The sequence below is a fragment of the Carettochelys insculpta genome, chromosome 9 (genome assembly GCF_033958435.1).
Source record: "Carettochelys insculpta isolate YL-2023 chromosome 9, ASM3395843v1, whole genome shotgun sequence".
Classification (NCBI taxonomy): domain Eukaryota; kingdom Metazoa; phylum Chordata; order Testudines; family Carettochelyidae; genus Carettochelys; species Carettochelys insculpta.
The window spans coordinates 50,658,187-50,680,612 of NC_134145.1; the positions used below are offsets into that span (position 1 = coordinate 50,658,187).

At 44.7% G+C, this 22,426-nt stretch overlaps 2 protein-coding genes across 4 annotated transcripts in view; one reads left to right on the forward strand and one right to left on the reverse strand.

Annotated features, from left to right (window-relative positions):
- The window catches only part of RO60 (Ro60, Y RNA binding protein), a 35,605-nt gene extending 21,877 nt beyond the window's left edge, over positions 1-13,728 (reverse strand). Inside the window, exons 1-4 of one of the 2 annotated variants that reach the window (XM_075002716.1) lie at positions 13,462-13,728; positions 6,732-7,332; positions 5,652-5,872; positions 5,213-5,359 (exon numbers count right to left, since the gene is read on the reverse strand). In XM_075002716.1, coding sequence (XP_074858817.1) covers positions 5,213-5,359; positions 5,652-5,872; positions 6,732-7,311 — 948 coding nt within the window. In that variant the 5' untranslated portion in view covers positions 7,312-7,332; positions 13,462-13,728. The remainder of the gene's footprint in view (positions 1-5,212; positions 5,360-5,651; positions 5,873-6,731; positions 7,333-13,461) is intronic. The other variant, XM_075002717.1, reaches the window with a different exon arrangement.
- A 2-nt stretch (positions 13,729-13,730) lies between these two features.
- Positions 13,731-22,426, forward strand: part of UCHL5 (ubiquitin C-terminal hydrolase L5) — a 38,458-nt gene continuing 29,762 nt past the window's right edge. Inside the window, exons 1-2 of one of the 2 annotated variants that reach the window (XM_075002719.1) lie at positions 13,731-13,856; positions 20,767-20,830. Coding sequence is in view for 1 of the 2 variants with exons in the window: in XM_075002718.1 (XP_074858819.1) it covers positions 14,056-14,137; positions 20,767-20,830 (146 nt within the window). In the remaining variant the exon portion in view is untranslated. Of the gene's footprint in view, positions 13,857-13,899; positions 14,138-20,766; positions 20,831-22,426 lie in introns of those variants that run through there. The other variant, XM_075002718.1, reaches the window with a different exon arrangement.

A 22,426-nucleotide genomic window follows, 5' to 3' on the forward strand; every position in this document is an offset into this window, starting at 1 on the left:
TTGAGGGCTTACTGTAGATCCTTTCCAGAGGGAGCAGAATCACAGAACAGGAAGAGTAAAAGGTAGGTACACATTAAGACCCTGTGGTGCTCCAAATTTCCCACACTCTACAGAGCTGCATATGGATAAGAATGTCCCTTCTTTATGGAGAGAAGGCCAAGAGGCACAGGTGGTGGCAAGCAGCGCAAGTGCTCGCAGGAAGACTCTAGAGGAACAGAGGTGGTTGCACAGACAGCATCTCCAAGAAGTGGCATGCTGAAGGGGAAACTGCTGCCTCTCTCTAGCTGCTAGGTACACAGGTCCTGCAGAGTCCTCAAGCCTGCACCCTTGCTGCTAATTGCCTTGTAGTGGACAGGGGGTGGATGCAGCCTGGGGGGCAAGGGGGAACAGGAGAAGAGGGGACTGGGGATGGCCACAGGAGCAGAGCAGAGCCCACATGGACGGGGTGGTTTAGGGATGCCCAGCTCCCTCTTCTCATCCTTTCCTCAAGCACCAGTATTCAAAGTAACAATAAAAGACCTTTCTACTATTTTTCCATTACAAATATATAGGATGTCATCTACCATATGGGTTAAATGGGCTTCTGTGAATTAGCCTGGGAGCCTAGCTTCAATTTATAATATAGTTCCTATAGGACAAGGTTCCAAACAAATGATTTACAAACGAACTTCAGCCCCACCTCAACCCATGTCCTCCCCAGCCCTGGTCATAGGAGTCCTGGCGATGGGCCTGGCAGCTTCCCAACCCAGACCAAGGCTCCCTGCCACCAGACACTAAGCTGGGTTCTACACCTGATAATCACCAGTCCTTTTTATCTTATTCTGCTTTTGTTTGTATACAAAATACTGGCTTCCTGCATGCAGGGTACCTGTTCTCCTCAGAGCTTACGTTTCACACTAATGTGGCGATATGTAGTTAAAAGGTATACAGTAGAGCTCACAATCCTCCTATAGGAAACAGAGGGAAGGGAGCTCTGCCCCACCTGCCCCCTGCCCCCATGGTGCCCCTGTAAAATCAGAAATATTAATTGCTTTAGGAAGTAATGTGCCCAATTCTAGCAGATTAATAGAACCTATTTGATTCGGGTGTCTGGTGGAGGCCTAATGCTAGTTTGCTAAAGTAACTGTAGTGCTGGCTTCTGGGTAATAAGCAAGATACAGTATTATAAAAGCTATTGTGTGCTAGCTTAGTAAATTTTAAGAATCGAAATAGCCACCAGCTTTGGGGAATGGCTTCCCGCATTCTTTGCAGTTTGGCTCTGAATCATTTCTGTTGCCTACTCTGGGCACAAGAAGCAAATCCAAGGCCTCAAAGATGAAATAAACACTTCCATGAAGCTGGAGGACATGGACGCTGGCCAAGTTATTGACGTGTGTCTCCAGTGTCTGCCACCAAGGATGTGTTTTGTCTCCTTGTGATTGCAAACTATACACCATTTTTCAAATATAAAACGAAGACTGCTGTTTAGGATCTAAGCAATTTTTTCCTCCAATAGATACATGAGAAAATATCCACACAACAGGAGAGAAGAATAAACTGTGAACAAGAGTTCAACTACCATGTTCACAGTTTTGTCACAGACAATGCTGCAAACTTGACAAAAGATGAGAACATATGCAGAAAAAGGAATGGAAGGATGCTCCTTAACAAATGGCTGTACTGGACATCTAATACATTGGTTAGCTCAGGGGTCTGCAAGCAAAATAGCAAGAGCCATTTTTTTCCAAATTCGATTACAAAAAATCAACACTTCAAGAGCTGCAATGGATGTGAATACAAGACAGTCCCTAACAAACAAATATCAAACCATACGTTTTGTAACCCATATTTTAAAGAACAGCACAAACACAATGATTTGTACCAGTTAGAAAGTTTAAGTTACTTTCACCCCTGGACTGGAAAGCAAATGAGGACAAGGAAAATGCTACACCTTAGGATACAAATATTGCTATCACCCCTCACGAACACCTACTCCCCCAGTTCCCAGGCTCTACCACCTAGCTTGGCCCACAAACCTGCCCCTTATCTACAGCCTTTACCCACCTCAGCCCTCATATCCATCCCCCTATTCCCAAGCTTTACTCCCTATCCCGCAAACCCCACACCCCATCCCCAAGCTCAACCCCTCTCAGCCCCAAACCTGCTCCCACACCTCCCAGGATTAAGCCACTTCAGCCAATGAGCTCCTCCAGCTACACCACCTCCTTTTCAGCAGGGCTGAGTGGCTCCAACAGGTGCAGATTCAGCCACCTGCGCCCTGCGCCCCCCCCTTCCCCCTCTGGTACCAGCTCTCCTGTAGGCTTAGCACTTCCCCCACCTGCAGTGTGGGTGGCTCTCTGCCCTGCCACCGCTGAAATAATGGAACTAAATTTAACTGGTTTAATGTCCGGATCCTTCCAGGCACCCTACCTGCCCTTAAATGACTTATGTTTAGTTCCATTATTTGAGCCATGGTAGGGCAGGGAGCTGCAAGAGGAATCAGCAGCAGCAGCAGCACCCAAAGTCACAAATGACTCCTTAAAGAGCAGCAGATTACCAACCCCTGCTCTAGCCAAAGGAGAAATACAGCTCTTAAGCTTGCTCCAGCTTGGTAACTGAAAGATCTCTTACAAGTTGCTTACAGCAGCAGTTTAACTACAGTTTAATCTCACAGCTAGGTAGAGAAAAATATCCACTTTCAGAACTTAAAAAATTGTTTTAAATATTAACGTACACTGCAAAATTCAGTTATTAAAACTGCTTTTTTTGGAAAAGTACCATTTGAAAGTCTATGGCAGCAATCTCCAAACTTTCTCTGCTTTGTCCACATCTGTACCCATGCCTCCCCCATGCGCTGAGACCCACCATGTGGACAGGGCTAAGGAGGCCAAGGCAGGGGACACAGATGAAGGCAGTGTTAGGAGCAGAGCCACAGCTGGGGACTGAGGCTGGATTGGGGCTGGGAGAGGAACCACGGCTGGGTTGTGCTGGGGACTGACAGACAGAGCGGCAGCTGGGTCCGATGCTATGGTCAGGGCTGAGGTGGGAAGCAGGACTGGGCCCACACCTCAATGCACCCCTCTGAACATTCTTCCATGCCCCAGTAGAGGGTTGCTCCTCAGAGTTTGGAGACTGCTGGTCTACTGCACGTTAATGTATTTTAGCCATTGTTTTTCATTTTGCTTTACTAATTTATTTCCCTCCCCTCATTTTGTTCTCCCTTAGTGAGACTTATACAGTTTGCTTGTGCCAGCAGGGAACTGCACAGGTCCAACACATAAACATGTACACACGTACTCCCCTCTTTCATAATAGCTCCTTTCCTCTTTTGTCCACGCTATACCCTGCTAGTTCTGATGATATAAGCTTTATAGAGAAATCTGTGACAGAGAAAAAAGGGTCTCCTGAGAGGCTCTTCTATGGGCCTCTTAGAGACAAGGCTGGAAAACGAAGGTTCTCGGATTGCAGTTTCCCCTACATCACCCACAGATCACAAGACAAGCAAATTAAATTCACCATTGCTCCAACTCAGGAAAACATTTGGACATATACTTAAAAGTTAAGCACAGGCTGAATTCCTAAATAAGGATTAACAAACAGTCTACTGCAGAGCAGTAAAAAAGGAACTTTAACATAAGAAAGTTTTGACTTCAATTAGCAAGGTCATTATACATCACTGGATTTAACTACAAGGGGTCCCCTTTATATGTTGTGGTTAGTGACCATGAATTCTCAATGTAAAGTTAAACAACATATAAAGGGGAATTTTCCCCCATAAGAATACATGTAAATATGGGGGTTAAAGACCTCACATGCAGTAATGGCACCATTGCCCAAGTGTCACTGTCTGAGACCCTGGCCCGTCCCATGTTCCCGGTGAGCTGCCACTCTGCAGGGTGCCCCTGGGGCTGCCCCCAGGCTCACCGGGCAGCTTACTGGCCTTGCCAGGTGACAGAAGCAGAGGCACCAGTGACTCCAGGTGCAGCGATGTGCTAAGCAGACGGGCAGGCAGCTGGTCACCTCCATGCCAGCTGCGAGATGGGCACTGGTGAGCCACTTGAGATGGACCAGCAAGTTGCAGAGAAAGTGTGGGCTGTGGAAGTGGTGCAGCAGCCCATCAGAGGGGTGGCTTCTCCCATTTCCACCAAACCCTGGGGAGCCAGAAAGGAGGTGGCAGATGCCTGCCCCCCCGCCCCAGGCCACAGCAGCCCTGAGGAAGCAGCAGGGACAGGGCAGTCATGGTGCTTCCCCCCACGCTTCCTCGAGCCCTGAGGAAACTGCGGGGATGGAGCAGCTGCCTATTCTTCCCCTACTTCCCCAAGCCCCAGGGAAGGGGAAAGCTAACCTGTGGGCTCCCTGATCTCCAGCCAGCAGCTGTGGAAGCCTAACAGGTTAAGCTTCAGGATGAAGCTGGTAAAGTTGGAGGTCTTGAAGACCTAGGCCGAAGCGGCCGCAGCCCTGTCATCCCTCCCCCACCCAGCCCTGCCTAGCACCCAGCAGCTCAACCTCAAAGAGCACACTGAGCAAAAGAAGCATACGTGATGGCGTAGGAGCAGGGAATTTTTACATCTTTGCCCTCAATATGTTCACGATACAAGTGCGAAACAATGTACATTGCGGAGATGTATAAAGGGGATCCCTTGTACAGTAAACCCCGTTAGCTGACATGATTGGGACCAACCAATAGTTGGATAACTAAAAATGTTGAAAAAATGGGGGGGAAGGGGGAGAGGAAATGCGGAGATCCTGGGGCGGCTTCCAGGCCCCTTCTGCAGGACAGGTGGATGGCTGCCACGGGACCAGCTCTCCAGGGCCAAGCTACCCAGGTTGACTGCTGGCTCCCCCTGGGCCAAGTTACTTGGGAGGGGGGAGGCTCTCTCTACCGCCAGGGCCCCCAGCCAGTGCCAGGAGCCCCAACTGGTCCCAGGCGGTCAGTTGCCCTGAGAGGGCTGCCTTTTTCCATTTTCCAGCTGCTGTAGGGCTGCAGGGAGATTAGATTATCGAAGCCCTGATTATTCAACATTCCACCTTATCCCACATCACCCCAAGAGGTGTCAGATAAAAACGGAATGACAGAAAACCAGGGGTTGCATGATCAGGGTTCTACTGTACGTCAAAGTCCACCTAAACATTCCTCATCATTATATATGCTTCCCAAGTTTCTAAAAATATGCAATTCAGAAATGGAATGGTACAAGAATTGAAAGCATTGAGTACTGAAAACAGTACTTACCTTTTTTAATAGTTTTTCATTTCGCAGTCTTTCACACACTAAAGCAACTTCTGGGCTTGCTGGTTCAAGGACTGAATTTGCAGTCATCTTGCCTAAATTCCTCAACGTTGCTGTCATAGGCATATCCTTCAACAATGCTTTCCACACCTGTTTCCATGTTATTTTAAGAAGGGTAGAGAGACAAAAGTCCTTTTTTTTTTTTGGTAAGATACTCTCTGCCCAGTGTATACAGAGAACAAACAAAATATGTAAGCAGTGTATTTAAAAATGTCAAAGATATACAGAAAGATTCATCATGTTGAATTAACTATTTTTTAGAAAGTTTTAAGAGTTTTCTTTGCATAAAAATGTTTCAGCAATCCAAACTTGACATTACATTTCAAAAGAAAAAAACATTTCATCAGATGCAACAAGTCAATATTTATACACACATACCCACCTCTTTAGATTTTAAATGGTTTGTCTGGAGATGCTCCCTAACTAGCCTATACTCTTCTATTAAATGAATAACTTCCAACTCATCTTTCGTTTGTTTCACTTTCTCCACAGCCTCCAAGTATTTTAATAATTTTTCAATCTCAGGAGAAAGTTCCTTGTCTTTATATGCCTCTTGGACTTCCTTCCACCCCTTGGTGATGTATTTAGTGACTATAGCAAGTCCTGTTAAAAGACAAAAACATTTTCCTTTCATTCAGGATTGTGACCCAGATATCATAAAGAGGTTAGTAAGTCTGGCAGGAGAGTTGGTTAGACAAACACTTTTAAATTGTGGTTTAATACCCAGAACATCCAGCCTGCTATCAACAGAGTAGCTCTAACTTAGACCCACTAACACAACAGCCAAACATATTAGGATTCCCATTTCAGGGTACTTTCCAAGATTTAGTTTAGTCACCATATCTCCCTTTAGAATGCTGGAATTTAATATTTGCAGTTTTCCCTGTGTGCTGTCCACCACTCTGCATCACAGCAAGTAGTGTGTTGTGAAAAAACAAGGGGGGGGGGGGAAGTGTGAGAGCTGAACAGCCAGAACATACAGTACCCATCTGTTATGTATAAATATTTCAGTTACCCCAACACACTAGAAAGCATTACAACATTTTGAAGTTATCTGCATTAAATATTAAAATATATTTTATTTGAGAAGAAACCAAAAACTGTGACCAAAGGTCAAAAAATAAATGAGCCAAACACACAGCTGGCAGAATAAAGAAAAAAAATGCATGTGACAATCGACGGAGAAAACAAACAATGATTTTTAAGAATTATTCAACCACTCCTTAAAAGTGGTCACAAAAAATAAAGACTGTATTAATCCTTAACGAGTCAAGTTAAACAGACCATATTTTCCAAGCTACCAGCTTCTATATTATTTTTGAAATTTAAGCTGAAGAATACATGGCTGCTGATGAACAATTACTTTATATGATCCTTAGATTTCCAGGACATATGCTACAAATGAAAGGGGCATACTTTATTAACTAATCCAGTCCTAAGATGTATAAAGCAATACCGTTACCTTCACTGGCAGGTTTCAGGTGGGACAACCTCAGCAAATCTTTATGAGACCAACCGTTTCTTTGTTTATATTTTGTAATTGCCAAAGCAACGACCATGCCATTCTTTCCATTGTACCAATCTGCAACAGCTTTTCTCAGGGCACGGCCCCACATGCCACACTTCATGCCCTCCTTCATATCTTTTTTAAATTGGATGAAAGTAAATAGATGAGTTGGTATGCGACAGACTTCAGAAACAGCCTTAAATGCTGCTTGTTTTGTTTTTGCATCTGAGCACTGTGAACAAATTGCAAGAGCAAAAAGCGCAGGCTCCTGTTTTGCTGCCCTGCCTTCTTCGCTGAACGTCTTTATTTCTTGTACAACATCACAACCTTTGCCATCTTCAATCAGTCTTATTAAAGTTTCAGCATTTTCAAAGCCCAGTTTCTGCTCCTTGATGTAGTATGTACCTCCTTCTGAGCCAAAACATAAGAAACGGTGAAGTCGATTCATATCAGTGACCTGCCATACATATCCACCTTCAGAGTTCGGCACCTGCTTGTCATTTAAGGGTTGCATTTGGTGTACGTGTCCATCCATTGCTTACAATTTCAAGGGAGCCTGTCAGAGGGGTGGGGGAAAAAAAAAAACCCACAGACTATTTTACTATAAATAACTGTTGAAGTATATTGGATTGTTTTGGTTCTTAACATTTCCTCCTCTTATATATGTAAACAAAATGAGCACGGTAGCTATAATTCCTTTTTGCCTTGCCCCTAATAGATTTATATTAAAAATACTCTGGACTGTGCTAGTGCTTTTCTAGTAAAGCCGTGTCTACGCTTAGAAATCTCAGGGGAAATTAAACTACATTTAGAAAAATCTTCAAAATAGCCATGCTAGTGGCCATTTAGAAGAATACTAATACTAATGAGGCACTGACATGCATATAAAAATCCTGCTGATAGGAATAAGGGAATTTCAAAGTTGGTGGGGTCCTTTCAAAAAGGACCCCTGTTTGGATGAGCCACAGGGGAGCGAAAAGTGGCGATTTCGAAGTGCTGCAGCCGGCAGCATGCTAATGAGATCCTGAATATGCATTTCAGCACCTCATTAGTATCTTCGAAATAGCCATGCTCTCATTAGCATGCTGCCAGCCGCAGCACTTCGAAATCGCCGCTTTTCGCTCCCCCGTGGCTCAACCAAATGGGTCCTTTTTGAAAGGACCCCACCAACTTTGAAATTCCCTTATTCCTATCAGCAGGATTTTTATATGCATTTCAGTGCCTCATTAGTATTAGTATTCTTCTAAATGGCCACTAGCATAGCTATTTCGAAGATTCTTCTAAGTATAGATGTAGCCTCAGCATTTAAGGTGCCAGTTAAAGGTCATCTTCAAAGAATATATTTTAAAATTGGGTTTATGTCCTTCTTTGCTTTGCAGTAACATACAAGTCAGCTGTGAAAATGGTTCGCTTAAACCCTTTTATGATTGAATACACCAGGGATAAGAAAACTTGGTTTTAATTTCCCCTGAGTTTGCTTCTGTCCTCAAAACATTTTTACTGTGAGCTAACACCTTATCTGAAAGGGCAGAAGTACTTAATATATTTAAATACATCCTGTATCCAAAGTGTTCGTCACTTAGTTAAACAAGTGCTGATTATACAAAAAGTCATAAGCAGTCTAAAAATCTTTGAGTGATGTCAATATTTTACTAATTCTCCTGGCAAGACAGTCTTCAAGGGCAGTTAGATGCTCAATTTCTGTAAGGCACACTGTACATAAAATTAACAGAATGCTGCTAAAATTTAAGAAAGTGAATCTTTTCAATCTACTATATATTTTAAAGACTTGGTCTGCTGTTTGTTCAAGTACCCCTCCTAAACAGCAAGAACTAGAACCACCAAATTCTGTACAAAGGTTCCTCTTATCAAAACTTAAAGCAAAGTAAGTGTTTGAATATGCCAGGAAAGGGATTGCTTCCCATAAAACTATACATAAAAGAGGCAATCACCAGACAGTTAAAACGACTGGGCTGCGGGTGCGACTGCACCTTTCCGTGCCGCCCAACTGCTTCAGCCCAGAGCCTCTCACCGCACCAGGCACCCTTTAGCGAGGGGAGAGGGAGGCAAGGCACTTCCATCCTCTCATTCATATGGGAACATTGCTGGCTGTTTCCCTTCCTCAGGAAGGGAAGAGAAAGTACACAGTTCTGAAAAATGCCCACTCTGGCTGGGGAGTGCAGGGGTTAACTGCATCTCTCCACCCAGCTATTCCCACTGGAACTGCACTGGCCATTGAGAGGCACTTCTTACATGTTCCCAAGTTGCTGTGGTGAGAGGGGACTAAGGTGTACTCTTTCCCCAGGGCAGCTTGACTACTGAACCACACATCCCTGCCCCATCCCATAACAATGACTTAAATGAAGCATGTACATTTTGATTTTATTTTCGAAAAAATGAGTTGAGTTAAGGTCCAAAGCAATGTCAGCCAAATCTTCTCATTCAAGCTAATTTCATCTGAAGGATGAAAAGTTAAATGCCTTACAATCAGCATAGAGGCTAATTAAAATGTGACCTGCCAAAGGATGGTATGGAACAAATGAAGACCAGCATTTGTGCCCTTTCTGATGTTATTACAGCATATTATGAAGTTTTTTTAAATTAAATTTATCAGATTGTGTCTTACCCCCAACCCCCATCTCTTTTCCTGGAGAACGAGTTGATGACACTGCAGTTGATATAGGTGGTGCTTAGTCCTACCATGAGAACAGGGAACTAGACTTGATGACCTCACAAGGTCCCTTCCCAGTTCTAATATTCCATCTTTACAGCAAAGGTAGGAAACCTGAGCAACACAGAAGGCAAGAGAATCCTAGGCTTGGTCTCCACTGGGAGATTAGGTTGAATTTAGGTGACTTATGTCACTTTTCTAAGCAACTAGTCCATGCTACAGGTTGTCCATTCCATCGACTTTAAGGGCTCCTAAGGTCGACATCTGTACTCCTTACTTTCATAAGGAGTAGAGCCAAATTCAATTTTAAAATACTGCATGCAGATTTTTTTCTTTTTTGGTGCATAATGCCCACAATTGCACCTTTCTCACTCAATTTATCTACCCCAAAACAATTAGAGACCAATAGTTCAATGGCTCTGTAGTCAAATTTAATTATTATATGCTCAACAACAACTTGCCCATAGCCCTGACCATTCAAATATACAATGTGATAGGATCATTTGTCAACAGATTATTTTCCTCTTTAAAAATAAAATAGCTACCATAATCATGAACTAACTACAACTCTCCATTTAATATTTCATTTTAAAGTGACTGTACCTCTTTCCTCACTACTAGCACAGCAGAATATGGCATCCCTGCATATGGACAATGGTAAACGAAATGTCTTGTCAGCCACACATACAATCTCAACGGACCACGTATGGCCTGCAGGTTGACCGCCACTTACGTACAGTGTCATCCACCTATGAAATATAGTTTGTCCTGACCAACACCCCTACAAGTTAATATTTCTTCAGAAACTACCATGTGATTTTTGTAGAACTGAGATGATCAGTCATAAGCCTCATTAGAAATACAGACCTTCCAACAAAGTACTGTGCCCCCAAAGCAGTAAAAAAAGGAGTTCAACATTGACTTAGAGTGCAACATTTTAAATCAACATTTCCCACAGGGCAAAAGCGAACAACTGTGTCAGAATAACTATAGTTATATCTGTTGCAACTAAACAGATTTTTTTATTCATTTGTGTTCAATATGTATATAGAAGTAGTTTAAAAAAAGTCACAATTAACCCAAATTTAAAATAGTGACATAAAAAGCACATGTAGAACCTCTAATAAAACTATGCGCTTCAATGTTAATTACTACAGTTAATGGGTATTTTAATTAACAGATGAAATACAGCACTTAAATTTGAAATTAATCTTTGGTTTTATATGGGCTAAGTTACAAAATATTATACTGGAAATCTACAATGATATGTAGTATTGTTGTGTGTCTGTAAAGCACTGTGAGACTATTTTTTCTGTTGTATAAAGAACTGTATTTATATGTAGTCTTTTAAAATTTCTTGATACAAACTAGAGGCCCTGTTGCAGCTCAGCTTGCAAGCAGAATTTGGGCTGGAAAAAAGTTCAAGACAGAAACTTCTTATAACACACATCCAAAGTGTATGGGTTGGGCCCCATGCTGGCCAGGGGAAGAACTCCACTGGGGGCTGGGCTGGGTCCTGCACTGTCTGGGAAAGGGGCTAGGACTGGCATGGTGTGGTGGGGGGGCTCCATTGGGCAGGCTGGGCCAGGCGCCCACACTGGGGGCTGAGCTAGGCCCCACACTGGCCAGGGGAGGGGCTCGGGCTGGCATGGTGCAGAGGGGAGGGGCTCCACTGGGGACTAGCTCAGGCCCTGCTCTGGCTGGGTAGTGGCTGCAGCTGGCATGATATGGTGGGGGCTGGGCCAGGCCCCACCCTGGGTGGAGTGGGAACTGGGACTGGCACAGTATGGGGGGCTTTCGACCAGGGGTGGGGGTGGGGGCTGGGCCAGGCCCTGCACTGAGTGGGGGAGGGACTAGGGCTGGCACAGTGCATGTGTGGGTCAGTCAGTCGGGGGGCTGGGCCTGGCCCCCATGCTGGCTGGCCGGCCGGGGGAGGGGTTGGGGCTGGCATGATGTTGTGGGGGTGGAGAGGGCACAGAACCTTTCCCAGTCATACACACAAAGACAGCAAAACTAATACACATGATATTAAGGCCAACAGCCTAGAAAGATTTAAACTTCAAAAATAACTTAGGTACATAAATAAATAGTGTTAACATTCACTGTGAAAGTAGATTTTTTAAAAAGAAGTATTTCTAAAAACAAAGCATTAGAGAGTAACACAGGTTTTTACTCTTGCGGACATAAACCTACTGGTAGCTGAGAGGATTAAGAAGAAACTTCCCATTAACAGTTTGTTTCATATTTGCCCAATTGGTTTTTTTGCATCTGCTAACAGCTGCTGTTACATGGAAAACACTGGCCTACCTAGATTATTGTTTTGATTAATTATAGCAACTCCCAGGTTCTTACAAAAAAAATTAGATGGTCACCCTCATATAGGGAGTTTGGCTCTGAAACTTTGGTAAAGAAATGGGGTTTGATAATTACTTTAGAGCTTATATATGACACTTCTTACTTGAAGACTCCCAACTACTTACTTTCCATTTTACAGATGGGGAAATGAAAGCAGCTGATGAAGTGGCTACCCAAGGTCAACCGCAGACATGCAATTTTAGCTATGCCAATCAACCTATCTACACTCGGCTAACTTGTGTCTTAACAGGGGAAGGTCTAGTTTCTCCCTTGGACCTTTCTTACTCCTCTCCAGAGGAGCACAGGGGCAGATTTTAACCCCTGACAGCTTGCATGCACAAAAATCAAACCCCAAAAGATCAAGAGTCAATCTTCCACTGCAGCACAGATTTAGTCTAGTATACATTGAATTGCATACCTTAATTCAAACACCTGCTGTAGTGCAGACCTGCCCTTTGTCCCAGTCCAGTGTTTTCCCCACTAACTCTCCTAGCATTCCTTAGTTTGATTTATGTGGCCTCACAAAGATAACATGTGACTCACGATGACAATGCATAGAAAAATAGATTATGGAAGTGAATCATCCAAGCCCAGGCCAAGAAAAGAATTACTGGATGACAAACATCCTCTTCCACAAGACCTGGACATCCACTTTCTAACACTTTCCACAGGAACCTCAACATTCATGCTTCAAACCCAATTTTGTTTCTATCAGGAAATCATTCTTCACAGGGCTGTGCAGAAACTACACTGTGCTCTCAACCCCATGCACGACTTTTGGAGGGATCTTAACAAAAGGGGCTCTATTCTAGCACTTCTCTTTCAAAGAAGGAATGCAAATGAGGGAGTGGTTTACATATCTCATGCTTCGTCTGTGTAATCTGTTTTTGGAAGAGACTCTTTCAAAAGAAAGGAAGCAGTGTAGACAGGGGTCTTCCAAAAGCAAACCCCATCTTCAAAAGAACCCTTCTCCATGGAGCAAAACAGGAAGGTTTCTTTGGAGGATGGGTTTATTTGAGAAAGATCCCTGTCTACACCGCTTCTTTCAAAAGAATCTCTTCAAAAAAGACTATGCAAATGAAGCAGACGATATATAAATCAGTGTCATTTCAATCCCTCTTCCGAAAGAGGAGTGCACGTCTACACGGAACCAAAGGCTTTCCGGAGGGTGGCGGGGAATGCAACAAACCAGCGTCAAGGTCCCAGAAGTGCTGGAGGACGAGCAGCGGGGCCCTACGCTCCGGGCGCCTCCTCCCTCCCTTTTTTCTACTCTGCGCTCCTACAAGAGAGGCCGCTGGTGACCCGCCGCGGAGAGCTGCTCGGCCAGTCCGTTCACAACCCTAGCCCGTCACCCGCCCTCCCCTCAATGGCAATATCCGCCGCGGGTGAACGCTCCTCCCCCCAGCTGGGCCCACCCTGGTAACCGCCGCCGCTCCCGGCCGAGCCAGGCCGGGCCTCCCGGCACCTAGGGAACAGCGCGGAACAAGAGGCCGCCGCCGCCGCCTGCAAACAACCGTCCGCCTCACGCCACCCCGCCCGCAGCAACGCGTTCCAGGGTGGCGTTAAAGGTAGCGGGCTCGGCCCTACCCGCAGCTCCGACCAGTGGCGCAGCACAGGACGCTCCGCCGCGGCTGTGGCTTACACGGGAGCCAGGCCTACCTGCGTGTGAGCCGGTGAGGGGCCGGGGCCCGGGGCGCAGCAGGAGGCGCCGGCTCCGGGAGGGTTGCGGGCTGTAGCCGGCGGCTCTAGGTTTCGTTTCCCTTCAGGCTGCCCTCGACGTCAGCCCCTCCCTGGTAGGGCTCCTGTCAGGGCAGCATCGCCAGGACCCGGATGGAGCCGCCCCATCCTGCCCTTCCCAGCGAGACCCGGATGGAACCGCTCCCCGCCGTGTCCCGATGTACCGCCCGCTTCGGCATCCCTAGCGGCGGCGGCGCAGAGAAGAGCGGCAGCCGAATGGAGCGCTTACCCCGCCCCCTCCTTCAAGGACCCGGATGGAGCGCTCCCTCCCGCCCGGCGCGGCCGCTGAGGAGGAGCCGGATCCCCGCCCTCCGCAGGTAGGCTGAGGCGTCTTCCGCAGCTGGCGCGATACCCCGGATGTTGGTTCCCGTCCGCGCCGAGCCCGCCCCCTCTTCACCATAGAGATGACAGCGTGGGCCGCGGAGGCTGCTGGGAAGCAGCTGCGGCGCGCGTGAGGAGGGAGCGCGGAGAGCCTCGGTCGGCGGCTGGCGGCAGCGGTGGCTCCGGTTCGCCACCATGTCGGGAGGAGGCAGCGCCGGGGAGTGGTGCCTGATGGAGAGCGACCCGGGCGTCTTCACGGAGCTCATCAAGGGCTTTGGTGAGGGGTTGAGCGGGGCCGGGCAGAGGGCTGGGACCGGCGCCGGGGCAGGGGGCGCGCGGGCGGGCGCTGCCAAGGCCTGCACCTGCCCGGTCGACCCTGCCCTGAACCTCGCCGCTGGCCTCATGAGAGGCGCTGCTGGGCGCGACGCCGCGTGACCCCAGCCGGTGCAGGCTGGCCGAGGCGGCGGCTTTGCGCTAGTGGGGCCGGATGCCGGGATCCCCGCGATCCCGACCTCCAGGCCGTGAGAGAGCCCAGTGTTCCGCGCTTGCTCCGCCTCTGCAGGGGCAGCCGCTTCTTCGCTTCAGCCTGCCTCGTCCCTATCCGACCCGACCCAGCCCCGCCCCGCCTGCCGCGTGCTTCAGCCTCCCCGCGGCACCCAGTCGGGGCCCAGTCCTGATCTAGAATGGGACTGCGAAGTTGTCCTGGGGCGGCTGCGGCGCTCAGGCTCTGAACCGATGCTGTTTCTTCGAGGCACCCCTTGCTCACATGTTCACCAGCTGCCCAGGGCTAAGGAAAGTATTTTGAGAGCCACTTAAAAAATCTCGAAGGAACGAGTCTGTACCTGTGTCTGCAGGAGCACGATCTTGCTGACCTGTGAGAGTTGTCTTGTGTGTCAGTGTGTATACAAGTATCAGAGAGGTAGAGTTGTGTTAGTCTCTATCTTCAAGAACAAGAAGTCCCGTGGCACCTTACAGACTAACAGATAATTTGGAGCATAAGCTTTTGTAGGCAAAGACCCACTCATGTCTCTGATGAAGTGGGTCTTTGCCCACGAAAGCTTATGCTCCAAAATATCTTAGTGTGTATACAGTAAACCCTTGAAATGCGCGATTTTGAGGGGAGCCCAACTGGTGATAACACGGGTTCAGCGTAATTCAGAATCCTTCCATCCCCGATTCAAACCCACTCCCCCAAGGTTCAAACTCCTGTGTGTGGCCCTGGCTCAGCTTCACCCTGTGGCCCCCCTGCAGCCCTATCCCACTCCAGACATAGCCTGTCTGCCCCCTTCCCATGGTGCCAACTCACCCCTAGGCTTAATTCTCCCCCCATTTCCCCCAGCCCGAGGACTTACCTTTCAAAAGGAGCTCCAGGTGCTCAGCTGCTTCCTGGGCTGAAGAAGGTGCATTCCTCTGGGGAAAAAGCTGACCCCAATTTATGCAAAATTTGCAAAGGTGCATAGGACGGCAACCCTCGTGTTACTCAAGGGACTAATATATTATATGTTAGCTATAGTGCTTATAGAACATACCTGCATTTCTCAGACACTTTATAAATGGTAGTTAAGTTTTCTGAGTAGTAATGGGATATAGGTGAATAATACTTTTATTTTACACATTTAGATGCTGAGTTGCGGAGGACCAAGTTCTTTTTTTTTTTAGTTTACACCAAAAACAATGTTATTGGCACCACTGGGATTGTATGGATTTTAATTCAATATAGAATTTGGTTCAGAGAAGCTAAGTTTCTGATTCTGGTCCACCTGTAGATTAGAGTCCTTTATTAGATTATTTTGATTTAGAGTGCCGGTCATGTTTTTTTACTTGTCATTGATCTAATAAGTCTACTTTTGTTTGCAGCTTTGTGAAGAAGCTGCAAAACCCAAAGAAGATAAACAAGTTTCTAGGCAGTGGAACTATTAGTGTTGAGAATCATGTAGACAGCCCAGAATTTGCCAAATTATATCAATTTTATTCTTTTGCTCTTTGTGATGTTGAGCAGCAGACACTGTAATTATTCACAATACTGGAGGGGGAGAAAGGGAGTGGGGAGGGTGGAAGAGTAGCTGAGACTTTCCTGCAACATAGAAAACTTTAGGGGGATAGTATAGTGGTGATTTGATTCTACTCTTTAGGAGGCTGTAGGGAAATATTTCTTGAGAGTTCTATATTTTTGGGAAAGAGGAAGAGTTCTAGGGGTGTGACACCAAGGTTTATCACATGAACTAGCCAGAAGCAGATAAGATGTTTCCCTTAACCAAGCTCCTCAGACATCTTCTTGGAAGTAATTTCAGCATGCTTCCCAGCATGGATTCATTGCAGAGTGAACAGGATTTCTCATGAAGGAGATGCCCTTGGATCTCACCAGTAATGCCAGCCCACCCCCATTCTGTGTATCTGCCTCTGGCTAGTAGACCCAGTTTTCCATTTTATGTGTGTGGAAAACTCAAACTTTGTCTTAAGTAGCCTGATTCAGTACATTCTTTTGATGACTAATTTAATTTCTGTAGGTAACGAGGAAGGAATTAATACAATCTGACAACTAGATGTTGTAAAGGACTGGTAGTAGGATAAATAGTATTTTGTTTTTACATTTAGATCACAGTCAAATTTGACCAATTTAGATGATGATCAAATCTGACAACTATTCAGTAGCTTATGTTGTGTAAGCTGTGCTGGCGATGTCTGATATGTAAAATATGAGTTATCAAACTGTGTATCTGGAACCTCTTACGCTAGAGATAATTTGAATATTTGGTGGAGCCTGCTCCTTATTCACTCTTACAGACTTCAACTGGAGCATTTATCGTTTTGCAGTTCTTTTCTCAGATACTGCAAACATCCATCAATAAACCATTGTGTCAGTTTTTGGAGGATTTTTCATCATCCTGGAACCCAAAGCCTGAGGAATGAAACCAAAGACTTTGAGACACATTTGAGGATTGGGTTTGATTGGTCTGATGTACTGTGTAGTAAAAAAAGATAGATTCTCTCTCCTTGTGAAGTGGCCACCTCTTAATTGGCGCTGTTGTTGGCCGTGTTATCAGTGCAGTGCAAGGCAGGAAATGAATTATGAAAACTGAACCATCCTCATTTCTAGAGATGTTCCTACCAGGTCAGAGCAGAGGCATATTGTGCAGGAAGCTTATACTGATACACTTGAACCTCTTTAATCCAGCAACCCTGGGAAACAGGGTGTGCTGGATTATAGAATGTTCCAGGTGACGGAGGGTGTGAGAGGAAGGCAGTGCTTATCTGGAGCTCTGCTCTGGGGTGAATTTATAGCTCTGCCTCCTGCCATTATGTGAGCAGCAGGTAAAACCTCAGGATTAACTTGTCTCCGTGCTGCCATTCTCCCAGCTGAAGGTGAGAGGTGGTGAGCAGAGCCGCTTCCTCCTTCCCCGCCAGGGTCCGTACCAGGGGTGTTCAGGGATACCCGGAATATGGAAATTAAAGTGTACTTGTACATTACGAGCAAATTAGGAACTTTAGTCTCCAGGATTGCCTAGCTTGCTTCTTTGACAAGTACTCGCCTAATTTTTACTATTTTGTGTAGTAATTCAACCTGAATGAATATTCATTCAAATTAATATTTATGTAGTGTGTCAAAACCTACAGTTTGACATGCTTTTACCTACAGTATCATAAATTCCTGTCTCTGTCACAAAGTGAAGATTAGTGGCCTTATGATGCTTGCTAATAAAATGTTTAATTCACTCTTTCTTGTTCAGTCAACAGTGATTTCTCTTATTCCTCCCCCTTCATGTTTTGCTTTTATGCTTCTTATTTATCCAAAAATTGAAGATTTTTGGAGCTAAAGGAACAGGTCTGGGAGTTCCTAGCATTATCTTTCTAATTTAGTCATAGACTTCCTTTGTGGTAAGTTACTAAATTTTCTTGTACCCAGGTTTGCTCTTTTTAAAAATTAGGCAAATAATTCTACTTTGGATATACGGTGTTAAAATAATTTCTGCAAAAAATGGTATCTCTTCTGATGGGAGGTGCTGTTGTGCTTTAAACGTTATTAGTGTCACTACCAATATATAGATTAAGTAATATAAACGCTAACTGAATATATATCTCTATACTTGAATTAAAATTAGCAGTACTTCTTTAAAAAACAATAAATCTAGTCAGCTTTAACAGTGTGGAATCTTTTTTACAAAAAGTTTAGAAGAACTTTACATGGCTGTGAGTTTCTTTGCCATTTGTTGTAGTTCAGAGAAGGTATGGTGCGTACAATTACCAGTGCTCCCACACAAGAATATCAAGTGGGCTACAGCAGCCCCACAAATCAGTACATGATAGACTTAAGATCTCAAATCAGTGGCCCCTTACTAGGAGTGACAGCTGACATGTTTGAGGAGGTCATAAATGATTATGCTACAGACTAATGCAGCTACCCCTCTGAGACTGTCACAATAAAAGGAATGAGGCTACTTGCCCGAATAAGAGGGTGATTGGTGAAATTAAAAGGCTGGAAAGTCAAAACTGAATAAAGACATTGCATTCTGTAAAGAAGTTACACTTAATTTGTACAACAAGCTGTTACAAGATACATTTGGTTCAGAAACTAGTAGGATTCTAAAGTAAATTGGACACTTAATAATCTTGGCACTACAGGAGGCAGGCTATAATTCCCCAGTCTTCAAGGATGAGGATGAAGCTTTTGCTTGGGGTATTGGTTATTCACTATACATTCAATATAATAGCTCATGTTTTTTAGGAGTGGAAGTCAGGGTTTCTGTAGTCTGTTTTTGGCTTCGGCAGTGACATGTTGGCTGCGTCGGCCCTAGCCCCCTCCTTTCAGAAGGGTCATGGTAATAAGTAAGTTGGGAACATGCTAATGAGGCACTTCCATGAATATGCAGATACTTATTAGCATAACAGCAGCCATGCGCAATTTGAAAGTGCCTCTTTTGAATCGCGCTGGCCATGTAGATGGGGACCTTTCTAAAGGAACCTCTAGACTCTGAAAGCCCCTTCTTCCTCAAACCTAATAGGAAGAAGGGGCTTTTGAAGTCCAAGGGATCCTTTTGAAAGGCTCTCATCTACACGGGCGACGCGTGATTCGAATTGCGTGTGGCTGCCATTGTGCTAATGAGGCACTGCATATTCATGGCAGCGCCTCATTAGCATCTTCCCAACTCGCTCATTACCATGTCCCTTCCGAAAGAAAGGGGCTAATGTAGACATAGCTGTTTTGACCTTTGTCAGATCACTGAACTTGTGGTTGTTTTCTCACTTAAAAAATGTTTAATTGACTTCTCTAGTAGTTGTAATGAAATAATGTTTGCAAAATACATTGAGGTCCTTTTATGAAGGAAGTCTTGTGGTAGACTAGGTGCTTTGTATTTTGAGTTTTGCAAAATATTTGAAGGGAAATCATTGCTTTGAAATAAGGTAATTTAAAAGAAAAAGTAATAATGCCTCTATATTATGCTTGACCCACAATATCTGCAACTGATATTTATAGTTTTACAATTCTGCTACTACTTAATAAATATTGAAACAGTGGAACACAGTGGAAATTAACAAATGAAACTGACACTGTTTATTTGACAGTGCTCTCTTCAAAAAAATTGGCAAACCAGACTAAATATTTTTTACTCTTTCATCCATATCTACTATTCATTTATAAGTATATTTTAAGTGTTTGTGTGTGTAAATCAGTGTTCCCACCTTTCTCCATTCATGTGCAGAATAAATTTTATGTGCATGCAGGCATGTGCAAATGTGATGTATGCATCTCATAGAGCTGGAAGGGATCTCAAGTGATCATTCTGTTCAGTACCCTGCCCTCCCAGCAGGGCCAAGCACCATCCCTGACAGGTTGTGGGTTTTTTTTTTTTTTCTTAAAATCTATTTGCCCCACACCCCAAAATGGCCTTCTCAAGGATTTTACCATAACCCTGAGTTTACTAGGCCAGTGCTCAAACCACTGAGCTATCCCTCCCAAGCCACGTCTACACGTGCACGCTACTTCGAAGTAGCGGCACTAACTTCGAAATAGCGACCGTCACGGCTACACGTGTTGGGCGCTATTTCGATGTTAACATCGACGTTAGGCGGCGAGACATCGAAGCCGCTAACCCCATGAGGGGATAGGAATAGCGCCCTACTTCGACGTTCAACGTCGAAGTAGGGACCGTGTAGTTGTTGCGCGTCCCGCAACATCGAAATTGCGGGGTCCTCCATGGCAGCCATCAGCTGAGGGATTGAGAGACGCTCTCTCTCCAGCCCCTGCAGGGCTCTATGGTCACCGTGTGCAGCAGCCCTTAGCCCAGGGCTTCTGGCTGCTGCTGCAGCAGCTGGGGATCCATGCTGCATGCACAGGGTCTGCAACCAGTTGTCGGCTCTGTGGATCTTGTGTTGTTTAGTGCAACTGTGTCTGGGAGGGGCCCTTTAAGGGAGCGGCTTGCTGTTGAGTCCGCCCTGTGACCCTGTCTGCAGCTGTGCCTGGCACCCTTATTTCGATGCGTGCTACTGTGGCGTGTAGACGTTCCCTCGCTGCGCCTATTTCGATGTGGTGCTGCGCAACGTCGATGTTGAACGTCAACGTTGCCAGCCCTGGAGGACGTGTAGACGTTATTCATCGAAATAGCCTATTTCGATGTCGGGTTCACGTGTAGACGTAGCCCCAATAATATAAGCAGATGTACACATCTCATAGGCTTGGTTGATAAATATTCTGTTAATCAAATACACAAATGGAGGAAATGTGTACCACCAATAGAAACATAAAACCTAGCAGTGGGCACTCTGCTGATCTGCTTGGAAGCATTTGAATTTCTCCTGCGTGGCCACAGATGTGGACAACTTACAGGGAACACTGGTATACACACACATAAAATATGGCTTTTTTCTCTTCAATTTAGATAGTTAAAACTGTATTTTCTTTTTCCTCAGGTTGTAGGGGAGCACAAGTGGAAGAAATATGGAGTTTGGAGCCAGAAAGCTTTGAAAAATTGAAGTATGTTATTGGATCTACAAAAGCAATCTGTGCTTTTATGTTGCATTCCTCTTGGATAAAATTGTTTAAGTTCTTTGAAAATTCACTGAAGACACATTGGATTGCTGTTTATCTCATATGGTGTCTTGTTTTTGGTTTACACAGCAATATGTCAGGATTTTAAGCATTAGTTATCTAGTACGTTCAAGTTAGTGGGCCTCTTTTTGTTTAAACTAACTCTCCTCTTTCTGTGAAGTGACCTAGCACAGTGGCTGAAACACAGATCTAGGAATTAATCAGCATTGCTATTGACTTGCCTGAGAACACAAAGTAAACTTCTCTGTTCTTTGGTTTTTTTCAGTGATATTTAAAGCATTTGCTTCCTTAAAATAATTTATTGTACTTGTGTTTAACTGCAGTCTCTCTTTTCTTGCAAAACTCTCTCCTGTCAACAGTAATTTTGTTGTCATTCTGCATGTCTGATTAACAGCATTGTGTTTGTTCACATATAGTACCTTAAAAGAAAAGTGCAGTTTAATTGTTTGTTTTGTACAAATATCCTATTTTTAATCTTCCAGAAAATGGCAAGAAGCAAAGAATGTGAGGTCATAATTGTTATCTGACTAAAGCTTCCTAAGTTGGCAGTGTCTTGGAACTAGAAGACCTTAGACATAACATTCGTTGTCCTCAGTAGTATTTTTAAAACTTCTTAGTTACCACATTTTAAAAGCAATAGTTAAAAAAATCAGTTACACTTCTAGAAAAGCATCTCCTCTTATGGCAGTGACAGTGAATGTAACACCAATGCATGTGAGCATGTACTTTTACTGTTTCATTTCTATAGTTGTGTTTGTGGCCTTTGTTTTAAATATGACCCTAAATTCATATTACACTGACTGGGAAAAATCTGTGCTAATGCATTTTTTAAAAAAATTCCTAAAACGTTTTTAGGACCTTTTCCTTCCGCAACAGTTATTTCAGTGTTATGGTAATACCAAGACTCCTCAACTGAGAGCAATATCCCATAGTGCTAGATAATTTACAAACATAATAAAAGACAGTCCATCTTGCATACAACATACAACCTAAGTAGACAAGACAAGACTAGAGAAACGTTGGAGCGAGAGGAAGAATTGTCCTCATTTTTTTGGACTGGGAACTCACGTGAATTCTTCACAGTGGATCTTAGCTTCATAGATTTTTTTTTTTCCTTACCAGATTTATAGTTCCAGTGCTTATCAGTGCTTTAAGAATGATTGTGATATCAGTTTCTAAACAAAGTGTTGAAAATAATGTTATTGGTAGGGCCATACCAAATTCATGGTCATGCAAAAGTGCATCAGAGACTGTGAAATCTGGTCTATTACGTGCTTTTACCCTGTGCTGTGCATATTTCACAGAGGAGACCAGTGTTTCTTAAATTATGTTTCCTGACCTAAAAGAGATTTGCAGAGGGATCACACTTTCGGGCGGGAGGCATAGGAATGCCACTCTTGTTTCTGTACTGCTGCTGGAGCACTGCCTTGATGAGTAGGCACCTGGCCATCTGCCTTTACTTTCCAGATGCCCAACTCTGTAGGAGCACGGAATTAAGGGTGGCATACTTCTGCGATGCTG